Source organism: Microtus oregoni, unplaced genomic scaffold, assembly GCF_018167655.1.
Source record: "Microtus oregoni isolate MIOR12 unplaced genomic scaffold, Mior012 000008F_ref0000371, whole genome shotgun sequence".
Taxonomy (NCBI): Eukaryota; Metazoa; Chordata; class Mammalia; order Rodentia; family Cricetidae; genus Microtus; species Microtus oregoni.
Genome location: NW_024543067.1, coordinates 25,460,812 through 25,473,811, shown reverse-complemented (window position 1 = coordinate 25,473,811; position 13,000 = coordinate 25,460,812). Strand labels below are relative to the sequence as shown.

Here is a 13,000-nt window from a genome sequence, read left to right as displayed (position 1 = left end):
GTGTATCCTGCTAGAGATTCATTCTCCAAACGAATGGAGAAATTTGAAAATTTTGGATAGACTAACTTCTCATGAACATTTTTTGTATTGTTTGTGTTCGGTCAAAAGTAAGACCCCAGTCCCCTGACACCCCTATATCCAAGTCTGGGATGTTTGGGTGAAAGCATCACCCAAGCCCCTGGCACCCATCCTTGGAGCGCCAGTGGAGCAGGAATGGATCAAGAAGCTCCTTTTCAAACCCCTTGGAAAGCCTGTCAAGCAGCAGCCTCTCCCCAGAAAAGAAACATGTGGTCTCCAGGTTTTCCGTGTTCTCCCCTGTTCTCTTTCCCTCACCATGCTTTCCCGGACCACCTGGGAGTGCTGTATTAAACGTGGGCATCTTTTATTTGGTTTAATTTGGGCTGATTGGAATTATTTGCACCAATGGAGAGGCTGGTCTTAAGAGATACTCCTAACAGTTTGTTTTCCATTTCAAATTTGAATGAAATAACATTTCTAAGTGAGGCTTTGCTGTCAGCTCATAGCAATATAATGAAATAGAAAGCATCGTAAAGAAATGATAAAGTGATAGATACAGAAGTGGCTTCAGTCTAAGTATCAAATCTTTATTTTGCAATGGACCATCTCTTGGCTGGGCATGTTGGGCGTGTCTGTATCCCAGCATTTGGGAGCCAGCAGTAGAAGAGGTCCAACACCATCATGGGCTGTCAGCACTGTTTTAAAAACCAAACCCGAAGCACCTGTTGATTTTTCTTGTGTGTTCAAAAGGCATTTTTTCTCTGGGGAGAGCTTGTCTGCCCACCCTCCACTCTTGAAAGAAGAGACCGAGGATCAACGTCAGAGAGCACAAATGGCCTCCTTCAGTGACTTATCCACCATGAACTTGGCCTTCTTGGGTTGTCAGTTGTGGCACCAAACTGTTTCAATTCATAAATTATTATACCAGAAATTATAAAAATATACAAGATGAAATATAAATAAATTTTTACTTAGTAGCTCTGTGTATCAACAATTCTAGAAGGTAAATAAAATATAAAAATACTTGGCTCTTCAGAAAACTATCTCCTTTAAAATTATGCAGTATGTATTTTCATTAACTTGGTGACACAACAGGTTGCTATATTCTTAGCAGTTGAACCAGGTGTTAGAATGACGGATAGCATCAACCATTCTCGTTTGGAGGTTAAATCTGTATTGAGTTGACTGGTGAAAGAAATAAAAATATCCTAAAAATAAAATGAAATATATTCATTATATTATACATGGAGTTTCCAGCTTTTGACTCAATTTTGCATGACTTCAGTATATATAGTTTTTACATTTGTATTTTAATTTTCATTTACGTTTTTATATCTACATTAAATAGCAATGCTGTTACTTTTGGTATGATAACAAATAGAGAAAATATGTCTATACTCTTACCGTTGTTCTGGAAAACAGCATCAACTTTATTGCCAACTCTAGGGAAGTCGTCTGCTATTAATTTGGGATAACCTGAATCCATGGTCTTACTATATTCATCATACCTAATGAGAAAGTGGTTAGAAGTATTAGGACCTTTGAAAACACATGCAGATTGCTTGAAATATTTGTGGAAAACACACCAGCATGAATTGCATACAAATTTTTAATTCTTGAGATTAGAAAAGAGTGAATTGGGTGAGGGAGGAAAAGTTGAATGTTGGGTGTGTCAAAATATGCATAAGGTCTTCTGAAATCCAATGAACTACACAGATACTCTCCCCAAGGTAAAATGCTATGTGAATGGTTAAGTTTAGGTCAAAGTGGCTTGAGAAGTTGGATGCCCTTACTGTCCTATCTTTCCCAGCACATAAGAGCACCACAGGCTCACTGGATTCCCTGTATAAGCAGCACCATGTGATACCAGCCTATGGTTGTTCAGTGGTTACGTCATCCACAAAAAGGCAGTTAACCAAGTCCATATGAAACTCATTTTAAGATCTTTCTATGTATAGACAACTGGCACCCTAAAATTATTCGGATTTCAGTCTTTACCTCCAGTACTTGTCATCAACAAAGAAGTATGTTTTTCCAGTCTCTTCCTCACAGACAGCAGCATCAATGTGTGTCACGCTGCTAGGGAAGCCAAAGTAGCTGTAGATGTCCGTGGGGAATCCTTTCTGTACACTCTGCTCACGAACAGCCCACACTCTATTGCCTGCCAATCAAGAGCCACGGATGAATCTCTTTGTCTACATTTCCAGTGAAGCTTCACAGGCGAGAGCATCATCCTAGCCACAGACTGTAGTGCTTCAGGGAAGGTGGGGGTGGCTTGTTCTGCGATAAATGCTGATACTGGGATCCAGTTTCAGACCAATTAAATGTGTTTGCCTTTTGTTTGTTTGATTGATTAATTGCTGTGTTTTTGAGACAGAGTCTCACCTTGTAACCTATTCTGGTCTAGAATTCACTATGTAACCAGGTTTGGCCTCCAATTTGCAGCAATCCCCCTGCCTTAACCTTTTAAATGCTGGAATTACAGACAGGAGCCACCAAGCCTAGTTTATATGAGCTTTTTCTTTTTCTTTTCTTTTCTTTTCTTTTTTTTTTTTTGTCTTTCTAGGCCATTGTATTCTGTAAAAAGCTTTGAGAATTATCTTTTCCCCCATATTGCAGATAAAGTTTCTTTCCAAAGCTCAGACAGCTAGAAGTTCTAGGCTACCTCAGTGCTGACTAAATTCTTTGGCATCCTAGGAGGTAGATATGTAAATTTATGCTGATTCCAGGGTCTGCTTACAGTACTTAAACTATGTGTTTTGGAAACTGATCTGTTTGGAAAGCAAGATCACCCTTGTTGACAAACATGCTTATTTTAGCTCGCACGAAAAGCTGCTTTGAAATGCTGTGTATGTAAACTTCTATTTAGTTTTACACAACAAAGGCTATAGAGGCCATTGCAAAGTATTGTGCCTGTCTGAACTGCGGTCCCTTCTCTGTTGGAGTGTGTAACTGTATCAAGTATCTCGATGATTGTACTACAGCAAACACGTTGGTGAAAACGTGTGTCTGACATGGTCCTTAGTGTCAGAGTTGCTGGATCCTTTGCTCTCACTGAATCACACAGACTCATTGAGGTCCACCAGCAATGACTCTGATTTTCTCGTACATTAATCTATGAACGAATTGCCTGGGAAACTTAGTACAATTTAGATTCTCTCAAGGAAGTTTCACAGTGAGACCTGAGACTCTATTTCGTTCTTCAAGGTGGGTTGTCATCAGGACAAGGGTACTGGGACATGCCTGATTTCTCCTAGTTCATAGACTGACATCAAGAAGAGAGCCTTGGATGAAAGGCCGAGGAACATGCTGCCACTTTACGAGGAGAAATCAAGTCAACAGTGCCTCATCTGCCTACCTGGTGATAACTTTCCTTCTCTCAAGGGTTTCGTTCACATTAAAATGGGGTCTAGGAAACTGCATACACAAAATTGTTCTGTGTCATCCTTGGTAGAATCGACTCGTGCCTCTTAATTTTATTTCAGAGAACTCACAGCAATATGAAGAAGTTTAAAACACAGTGATTGTTTGCAAATTCTTTAACAATCCAAAAATGTTATATCTCTAATCATTTACTTTTCAATCAAAATGATGCTAAAATACAATATAGCTTTAACTGTGCTGATTGACAGGCTCCTTTAGCTTACATCATGGAGCTTAGACTTTCAGAAGGACATGCAGTGAGTGTAGCCAGGACCCTTTTATCTCACTCTAAAGCTAAATAAAAGTTTAATTTATAAAACAGAAACAATCAGAAACATTACCTTTGAAAAAGTAGGCTTTATCTGCCATTGTAACTTCGTAAACAGCATCAAGTTTACCTGGCAGATTTGGCCAGAGTATACCTATCAAATTGAGCTCCGGTTCTGGCATGGCTCTACTTACACGGATGTAGAACCTGATTTAAAAGACAGAGAGAGCACAGTTGTCAGTGAGTCTCCAGGTAGTCTCCACCCCCTTCTTGCTGGAGAGCTGCTGCCAGCAAGTGTCTACTGTCTTTCCAAGGAGAGGCCAGGAAGACGGTTTCTGTTTGATGTGCTTGTTTCTTCACAGAAACACCCATGCTGCGGCAAATCTTAAAAGCGACAGTAGTGTTTCATCTGGGACCCTATCATGTGAAGACACAAATGGCATAAACAAGCTCAATATAAAGAATAAAAGGTCAGGAAAACAGGACTGGGGATCTGAATCAGTATACATCTGGCCCAGTGTTATGAAGCCCTGGGTTTGAGCCTCAGTACTATCAACAAATTTCAGGGAAGATGATGATAAAACAATGTTTTTTTTATTACTTTTATTGTTGGTTTTACTATAGTTTAATTTTTATAATGACTGTGATTCACAGCCAATTTGTATAAGCCTTAAAATGTAATAGTCAGTTTTGGTGAGCCATGAGGAGCTGGCTGCAGCAGGTGACCTATTGCAACACAGTATCCTGTACTTAGTGACGGTCGTCATTCCTGAATATCTGAGGGTACGTGGGTACTCCTATGAGCACCTAAATTTGTGGAAGATTAAATCCTTTATATAGGGTAACATTTTAAAATATAGTCTATGAGGCCACACCTACAGGCCCCTTCTATGCCACATCCAATCTCTTCACCGAGCCAGATTTCCCACATTCTAGGCTCTAGCCCAGTGAGTCTCACTGACCTGCTTCCCGTATCCCCACCACAGCCCCAACCTGCCAGATCTAGTCTGGGACCCATGCACAGCCTCCCAGCCTAGTCTGGCCACCCCTGCCTGAAACACAAACTTCTAGGTTTTTGTCATGATCCTGTCTACCTACCCCCTAACCTACAAGTCCCCCAGCACTGCATTCAACCTTTCCACCCAGCCAGATCTACCCCATACTCCAGGTCTGGAACAGGAGGAATATCCTGTACATCAGCCCTGTGTCTTTTGAACATTCCTCCCAAACCATTTCCCAATTCTAGGCCCAAGCCTCCCACATAACTTCTCCTCTGCCCCAACCTGCTCTGTCTATATTGATCTAGACCTATCAATAGATGTCTACATGCCCAGGTCTTATTGAAAACACACCAACAATAGAAAATGAAAGCTCAAACCATTATCTTCTCTTTAAAACCTATCAGTCCTATAGAAATGTCTGCCAGTGAGTTTTCTAGATAAATCCAAAGGTACAGAATTTAAAAGAACAATCATAAACTTCATCAAAGAATAAAGGAAGTTTAAAGAAGATATGAAAAAGCTCAATTAAATCAAAGATAAAGAGCTTACAGAGAATAAAACACAAACATAAAGTTGATGGAAATGACAAAGACAATCCAAAACTCAAGAATGAAATTAAATAAGGTGACAGAAACACTGAAAAAAACTCAAGCTGAAATGAAAATAAAATTGAAAAATACAGTAACTCAACTAGAAAATGTAAAGAAAGCCTTACAATTAGGGTGAAACAAGCAGAAGATAGGGTATTAGGACTCCAAGATAGAGGAGAGGATCTAGAACAAATAAGCAAGGACTACGACACATTACAAAAATACACACAGGAAAGAAGCACACAAGAGATGTGGGATACCATGAAAAACCAACCCTCTTCATTATAGCATAGACAGAGAGAAGAACTTTGAGTTAGCAGGATAAACCAGATCTCTAACAAGATCATAGAAAAAAACTTTCTCAAACCAAGGAAAAACATGCCTGTGCAGATACAAGAAGCACACAGACCACCAAATAGGCAAGACCAGAAAAAGAAAATCCCCACAGTGTATCTTAATTAAAAGCTAAGTACACATATCACTGAGTTGTTTTATGTTACAACATGAAAGTTGCTAGAGAAAAGGCACAAGTTACAAATAGAGGAAAGCCTTAGATAACAGATTTCTTAATGGAAGCTTTGAAAGCCAGAAGAGCCTGAAGCAATGCATTCCAAATTCAAAAAAAAATATGGCAGCTAGACTAGATTAATATACATAGCAAAACTATCCACCATAATTGAAGGAGAAAGAAAAACTTTCTACAATATTAAAAACTTAACTTTTTTATCCAACAAGCAAAATTTAAATACAGGAAACAATATCTAGGGTTGGAGAGAGACTGTGGACAAATCTGAAGCCATAATTATTAAAACACAACAACAACAAAAATTCAGCAGCATGCCCACAATTAATATAACCATTTCAATAATAACCTTAAATATCAGTGATTCCAATTTCCCAATCAAATGACATGGGTTGATTAAATGGATCAAAGAACAAAAATCCATCTGACTTCTGCAAGATAAGCTTCTTAGCTTTAGAGATAAACATCTTCTTTGAATAAAAGGATGGGTAAAACACTTCTAAAATGAGTCTACAAAGCAAAAGAAAACAAAAGATGGCTAAGAACTATCTCAAAAAAGTTTATTTCTTCTAGCAATAAGGAAAATAGAAATAAAAATACCTTTATGATTTCATCCTAACCCAGTCAGAATGGCAAAGATTAACCAAACAATATACAAATATTGCATGGGGGCTGGGGAAGAGAGAACCTTCATTTGCTGTTGGTAGGGACAGCTAACTGGTGCAGCCACTGTGGAAATCAGTGTGAAGAATTATAAAATGAACAAAAATAAATCTACCACATGACCCAGTTGTGTTACTCCTGGGCATAGGCCCTAAATACTTGTTCACCATGCTCCTTGCTGTTTTGTTCACAATGGCTAGGAAATGGTAGCAACCTAAATGTCCTTCAACTGATGGGTAGGTAATAAAAATATAGTATATATACAATATGGAATATTATTATTATAAAGAAAAAATGTAACTATGAACCTTGGAGATCAGTGGATGGAACTAAAAAAGACCATCCTGAGTGAGGTAATCCCGACCCAGAACCAACAGCACATGCTCTCTCTCATCAGAGGTCCATAACTCCAAATCTTCAGATGTAATAAACACCCTGGAGTAACTGTAGAAACCAGGAAAGTAAAAGAGGAGCCATTACCAGGGTAGAAGGGTTGGGGAACAATAGAGAGAAAATAGTAGGGTTATAAGTGTTTGGATCAGAAAAATGGAAAGGGGGCAGGTGTATTCAGGAAGGGGGAAAGGAGATAAATACAGAGAAAGAAGGGAGAAAGATAAAATAACAGTATTCCATCTGAAAAAGTAATAAGGAATCATACTATTAACTATCTTGCTAAGAAACCCCCCACAACATGCTTGTCTTTACATAAATAAACATGCACTATTTAAATAGGATTTTTCCACATGAGCTGACAATGCTCCATCCAAGAGTCAAAGACCACCTAATAAAAAAAAAAAACCAGACATGAGAATCCCTCTTTTGAGTTCTTGGTCAAGGTTGTCCAAGAGAATCTCTAAACAGGTTGCCCCCAGAAATGGAAGATAAGTCCCTATTGCTTAAGACACCATGAACTTCACACAGAGAGCCTAAAGGCTCTGAGCTCAAACTCACCTGAAGAACTCTTCCATGAGGACTACCTATTATGATACCAGAAAGTGCCACACAAATTTCCAAAGGTGAAGGAGTGTGATTTTTCAGAACCAACTGACCTAATCACATGGAACCAGCCATTATTAGTTGTATAAAGAAAATAAGAGAAGCACAATCAATTGTGACCATGCAATTACAAACACTGTTAGCTTACCATATGAGGCATATTGGTGGCTTGCAATGGTGAATATAGAACCCAGCGCAAAACAAAGACCTTACCTGCCCTTAAAGAATATCACTTCTCCCCGAAATGTAGTTATCGCATCAAAGCTTAGAGCACTCTCACACAGTCTGGGGGTTGTAGCACCTGTTGGCTGGATGGGATTTGGAGAAGGTCCTAAAGAATATGAGAGACCTGGAGTTACTTTCCATGGTTCCAGAGCCCACGTGAAGAATGAAGTGCCTTTAACAGCTAATGGCTGCTTCACTTACCGTACAAAGCCTGAATGCGATTAATATCTTCCTGGTTTAGCACAAAGTCGTCAACGTACCATGTATAGCTGGGGAACATTAGTGCCCCTATATCATTGGAATGAGTGAGTCCAAGGGAGTGGCCCAATTCATGAGCCGTAACATAGAACAAGTTGAAATCTGGAAGGACAAAGATCCGTTTCTAATTACTAAAAATTATACTGTTTTGAGGCATTTAGTAAGGAAATAATCTTTCAGGATGAATATCCATATCTTCTTAGTCCCTTTTTAAAACCCACATATGTTTATACTGCCCTTTTCTGGTGGTGGGAGCATGCCCATTTTAACTATAAGAAGGCACAGTAGAGTCTACACTCAGGATGAGATCGGTAAGTCCATGTTAACAATGAGCTGGGCCAAGTTCCATTGCAGAGGAGCAATGAAACTCTGACAGTTTCTACTTTTCTTAGGGATGATAAATGCTTAGGGCTGGGAAAATTGGAAAACACAAAACAACTATTTTCTCATTCTGTTTTCCAAATTTAGTAGCAAATTTGTCAAGTGTATTGCATCTTTCTTGTAAGAACATTCCAGGACCATAACTAAAACATTAAAGCTTTTAACTTTCTTTCTTTTTAAAAGAAGGTTGTTTGCTTGTTTGTTGTGCCTGCACATCGGTGCAAGCACAGAGTGTGCAGAGGATGGCTGTGTGGAGGGCAGAGAATGATGTAGAAGATTTGGCTTTCTCCTACCTACCAAAGGGGTTTTAAGAATCAAACAGGTTTTCAGGAGTTGCATCTCACCAGCCCTCAGAATTTCTTAAGAGAAGTTTTAGAGTGACCTATTTGTCACCAGGGAGATGATATGTGATCAGAAGTCACTCTTGCCTCATGCTTCTCAACGTGATACTAATTCTAAGAGTGGTGATAGATTGCCTACTTCCATGAATGCATTAAATCAACCAGCATTGCCGTGCGCTAGGAGAGGCCAAATGAACCGAGGGAGCGGCTGCAGCAGACTTACTTTCGCTGGTGTCAGTCCAGCTCTCATCAAGATCAAAGTGAACGTCGCCCCCAATCCCTGGGCCTGGGTGAAAAGCGTGAGCTAGGCGATAGAAAGGCCCATCGAAAGGGTTGTTGTCACCATGGTCTGCAAGAAACAAAATTCAACAAAAGGCTCATTGATTCTCATATTGGTTAGCTCAGTGCTTTGCTGAGCTGCCAGCAGACTTCCAGACAGTGTGATGTTATTTTACTCCTCAACCCCATAAAATCAACAATGCTCTTAACAAGCAACTGCCATGCAAAGCAGAGATTATCGAAGGGCAAGCCAAGGTTGAAGAACTTACCTCCACGATAGAAGGCAAGCACAATGTCTCCTTCCTCATCAAAGACCCTGGAGAATGTTAGTGGGGTCACATCACTCCAGACTCTGAAGGCTTTCGCAATGGACTGGTCCACAACTGCTCTTGGCAAAAGTGGTGTGTAGTTTAAAATACTAAGAAAAAAAAAATAAAATGGTGACACATTGGGTTTTGATTCCTTCTCTTCTAATGGGGGAGTAATGGCCCAATTTTGATTCTGATATGCGGTCTAGTTACCTGATGGAGGAAGGTCATTGGCTAATAAAGGAACTGCCCTGGCCCATTTTATTGGTTAGAAGATAGGTGGGAGGAGAAAACAGAACAAAATGCTGGGAGGAAGAGGAAGTGAGGTCAGAGACTCCACCGCTCTGCTCTCGGGAGCAGACGCCTCAGGGAGACGCCATACTCCCAGCTCCCAGGCAGACACACGCCATGAAGCTTGACCCAGGATGGACTAGGCTAGAATCTTCCCGGTAAGACCGGTGCTCACCGATTATTAGAGATGGGTTGATCGGGATATCAGAATTAGCCAGTAAGGGCTAGGGCAGAAGGGCCAAGCAGTGCTTAAAAGAATACAGTGTCTGTGTAATTATTTTGGGGCATAAGCTAGCCGAGCGGGCAGCTGGGGTGCTGGGGACGCAGCCCCGCCGCCCTTATTACTTCAGTTACCTGTATGTCAGATGTGTTTTTGTCCAGCGCGGATTGTTGGAATTAATGGCTTCTGGCGTCACATCGGACACCCCACACCTGGGGTTACTCATCACTCTCAGGGTTTCAGGATCTGACTTTCCAGTCACCTTCAACCCAAATATTTGCTGCATTTCCTTCAGCTTTTCAGCCATCAACTCCTTGCCACTCAGGTTTTTAACTTCTGTGTCATTGCCCAAGTTGTAGTAGTTTTCCAGGTATTTCTGATAAAATATAAAATTAATGAACCAGTAGGTCTGGAGAAAAGTCTCAGCAGTTAAGAGCACTTCCAGCTTGCAGAGAACCCAGGCTCAGGACATACTGGCTTCTACTACTGAGGTGGGCAGACACACCATACATTCAGTCACACACATAGTTAGAAACAGAGAAATATTTAAAGTTATTGAAATACTAAATGGAAAGTGGTTCTCCCTTTTTTTAAAACAATGAAAGCCTGAAGTTTTAGACAAACTAGAAAATTACTTTCAAACTTTTGATTCAGCTTTACTGTTAGAACAAGATTTGTAGGTGAGGTTTGCACTCTTGCAAATCCACCTTTGTAGAGGGAGCTGCCTTCCCTTCCTTGGGTTCCCTCTCCTCCAGCCAGAAAGGAGGTGTCCAGCTAGACTTGGTAGATACATTTTTAGAAGGTTCCATTTCTGGCAAATGGCATTTCTCTTAGAAGGAAATCCATCTTCTAGTATAGCCACCACGCTGTACTAGAAGGACACAAAGTCAAGACTCGCATTCCCGCCATGAGTAATGTTGCTTCCATTTACCCAGACAGTCTCCACATCTTGCCGATGTCCTTCTTGGAACACGGGGAAGGCATAAGAGCTGGTGCCCCAGAGAAGCAACAGCAAAGGGAGGCGAGGCATGATGTCCCTCTTTTCTGGGCAAGATAAGCAGCAGTCCCCTGCCTGCCTGCTCCAGTATCCTACCGAGGAAGCTCCATCTTTATATAGGGACTTCTCGCACTTCTAGAAAGCCAGAGGCTATGTGACTCATGATTCACAACATCCTCTTCATCGGCAGCGAAGAGCCTGGGAAATCAGAAACTGTGACACCTAGCAGATTGTTTGGGCTGGTTTGGTGTGATAATCCCAGAATTATATCAAACAGGACATTTATGAAAGAGATGATCTTCACCAATTAAACGTTGTTTTCTCCAATTCATGTTTTACTATTTGAGAAAGGGTCAGGCCTATTAAAAACATAGGCAAAGCATAACTCCAAGGCTGTGTGTGTGTGTTGTATATGGTATGTGTGTGTATGTGTGTGCTTTGTATATGTGGTATATGTGATACATGTGTTGTATGTGTGGTATGTGTATATATGTGTCTATGTGGTATGTGTGTATATGTATGTGTTGTGTGTGTGGTATGTGTGTGTGTGGTGTGTGTTTGTGCTTGTGTGTATGTATGTGTGTAGTGTATGTGTAGTTTGGGGTATGTGTGTATATCTGTGTATGGTATATATGTTCATGTATATATGTGTGTGTGGCATGTGTGTATGTATGTACATGGTGTATGTGGTGTGTGTGTTTTTGGAAAAGGTCTCCCATTGTTCTGAGTTCACCTAGAAGGTCACACACTCCCATTGCTAGGATTACAGACACACATCATCACATCTCACTTTTTCCACGTGAGTTTCTGGGATCAAAATCAACCCCTCTTCCCTTGTACAGCAAGCCCTTTCCCTGAGCCAACCCCACAGCCCTTAGTGACCTTTATGAAGAGTAGAGTTTGGTACTCAGTTCTCTTGATGTCTGCACACACCTTGCTCCCAGGAAAGAGGCTGGGATTACTGACCGCGGGTGACGGATGATGTTCAGCACCCATGCTGTTTGAACTCAAGGCCCTCCAATATTCACTGGCTCTCCTGGGTTCCTGTGACTCCCTGCTGCCTTTGATAAACTCTCTGCTATGAGACTGCAACAGCGCCATGGCTTCTCTTTATCTTTATCCAGGCGTAGGCTATAGGAACTTTGCCCAAGAAGAACTCTCCTCCAGGCTGGGGGACAATGTATGAAGAGCTACATAGACCTTGTTCATGAGCCTCATAGGACAAACAAGACCCATTTTTGAAACCTGTTTAAACACAGCAGGTAAAATGGGCTGCCAAGTGTGATTCTGGGCTCTTGCATTTTAATTATCCTTGTTCTGTTAGGTGGCATGTGTTTATACTGTACGCACACACACACTCACATTCATGCTTATATTGATATGTTCATCCATTCAGAGGGTCTCACGGAGCTTCTCTTGAATAGTAAAATGCTGTGTGCTGAAAGCTGTGCACATATAAAGTTGAAGTGGGTGCTGGCTCATGGTATCCATATCTCCATCAGAGACAAAGCCATCTGTCCTGTCCCATCTTGAAGGAAGCTCAGTAACATACAACACTGAGAAGAACTGGCTTCCACCCCCATGCGTGAGCTCTTCACGGTGTCCCCCACCTTCCCCATCGCTCCAAATCACCTTGTGGATGTCTGATCTCACTGCATAACCAATAAATTAGTCAATAATGCTTTAATAGACCTTGGATTAATTTGAAAGCACTCATTTCCTCTCTAGTCATATAACCACAGCTTCCTCATTTAAGAGGAGTAATATGTAAGTCAAATAGCATAGGAGGAAACTGGAGGAAGGCCTCACACAGGCAGCAGCCCTCTTCACAGACATCAGATGGAGGGCAGGGGGCATAACAAAGACGTCAGGGGAGCAAGTGCAGCACAGAAAGGAAAGCAGGGAGAACAGAGTCATCGGGAGAGAGGGGCAGACGAGGCTGCAGAAGTTCACAGGAAGCCCACACGCCTCGAGTGCTCTTTTTATATTCTACTTAAAATAGTTATTTTTATACAATATATCCTGAACACGGGTTCTTGTCCCTCATATCCTCCCCTCCACCCCTCTCCTCCACTCTGTCTCTCTCTCTCTCAAAAAAAAAGACATAAAAATAAAAAAGATAAGTTAGGATAAAATAAAATGAACAAAATAACAGAAAAAAAGAAAGAAAAAAAGAAACAAATAGCGTAAGATACTACACACACACACAAAACCCAAA

At 41.0% G+C, this 13,000-nt stretch overlaps 1 protein-coding gene across 1 annotated transcript; it reads right to left on the bottom strand.

The window, feature by feature from the left end:
- Nucleotides 1-1,125: 1,125 nt before the first annotated feature.
- On the bottom strand, nucleotides 1,126-10,815 carry LOC121451946 (interstitial collagenase A-like). The gene is made up of 10 exons (XM_041657785.1): nucleotides 10,717-10,815; nucleotides 9,920-10,161; nucleotides 9,236-9,384; nucleotides 8,911-9,036; nucleotides 7,909-8,067; nucleotides 7,696-7,813; nucleotides 3,783-3,916; nucleotides 2,017-2,179; nucleotides 1,423-1,526; nucleotides 1,126-1,226 (listed from the first exon to the last, which is right to left on the bottom strand). The coding sequence occupies exons 1-10, from the start codon at nucleotides 10,813-10,815 to the stop codon at nucleotides 1,126-1,128; spliced, it is 1,395 nt and encodes a 464-aa protein (XP_041513719.1).
- Nucleotides 10,816-13,000: the final 2,185 nt, after the last annotated feature.

Coding starts and splice junctions, on each gene's coding strand:
- LOC121451946 (XM_041657785.1), bottom strand. CDS start 10,815: ATGCCTCGCCTCCCTTTGCTGTTGCTTCTCTGGGGCACCAGCTCTTAT. Junction 3,917..7,695: donor GTGATATTCTTTAAGGGCAG/GTAAGGTCTTTG, acceptor CTTTTAAATCAG/GTTCTACATCCGTGTAAGTA. Junction 1,527..2,016: donor GTTGATGACAAGTACTGGAG/GTAAAGACTGAA, acceptor CTTTCTCATTAG/GTATGATGAATATAGTAAGA.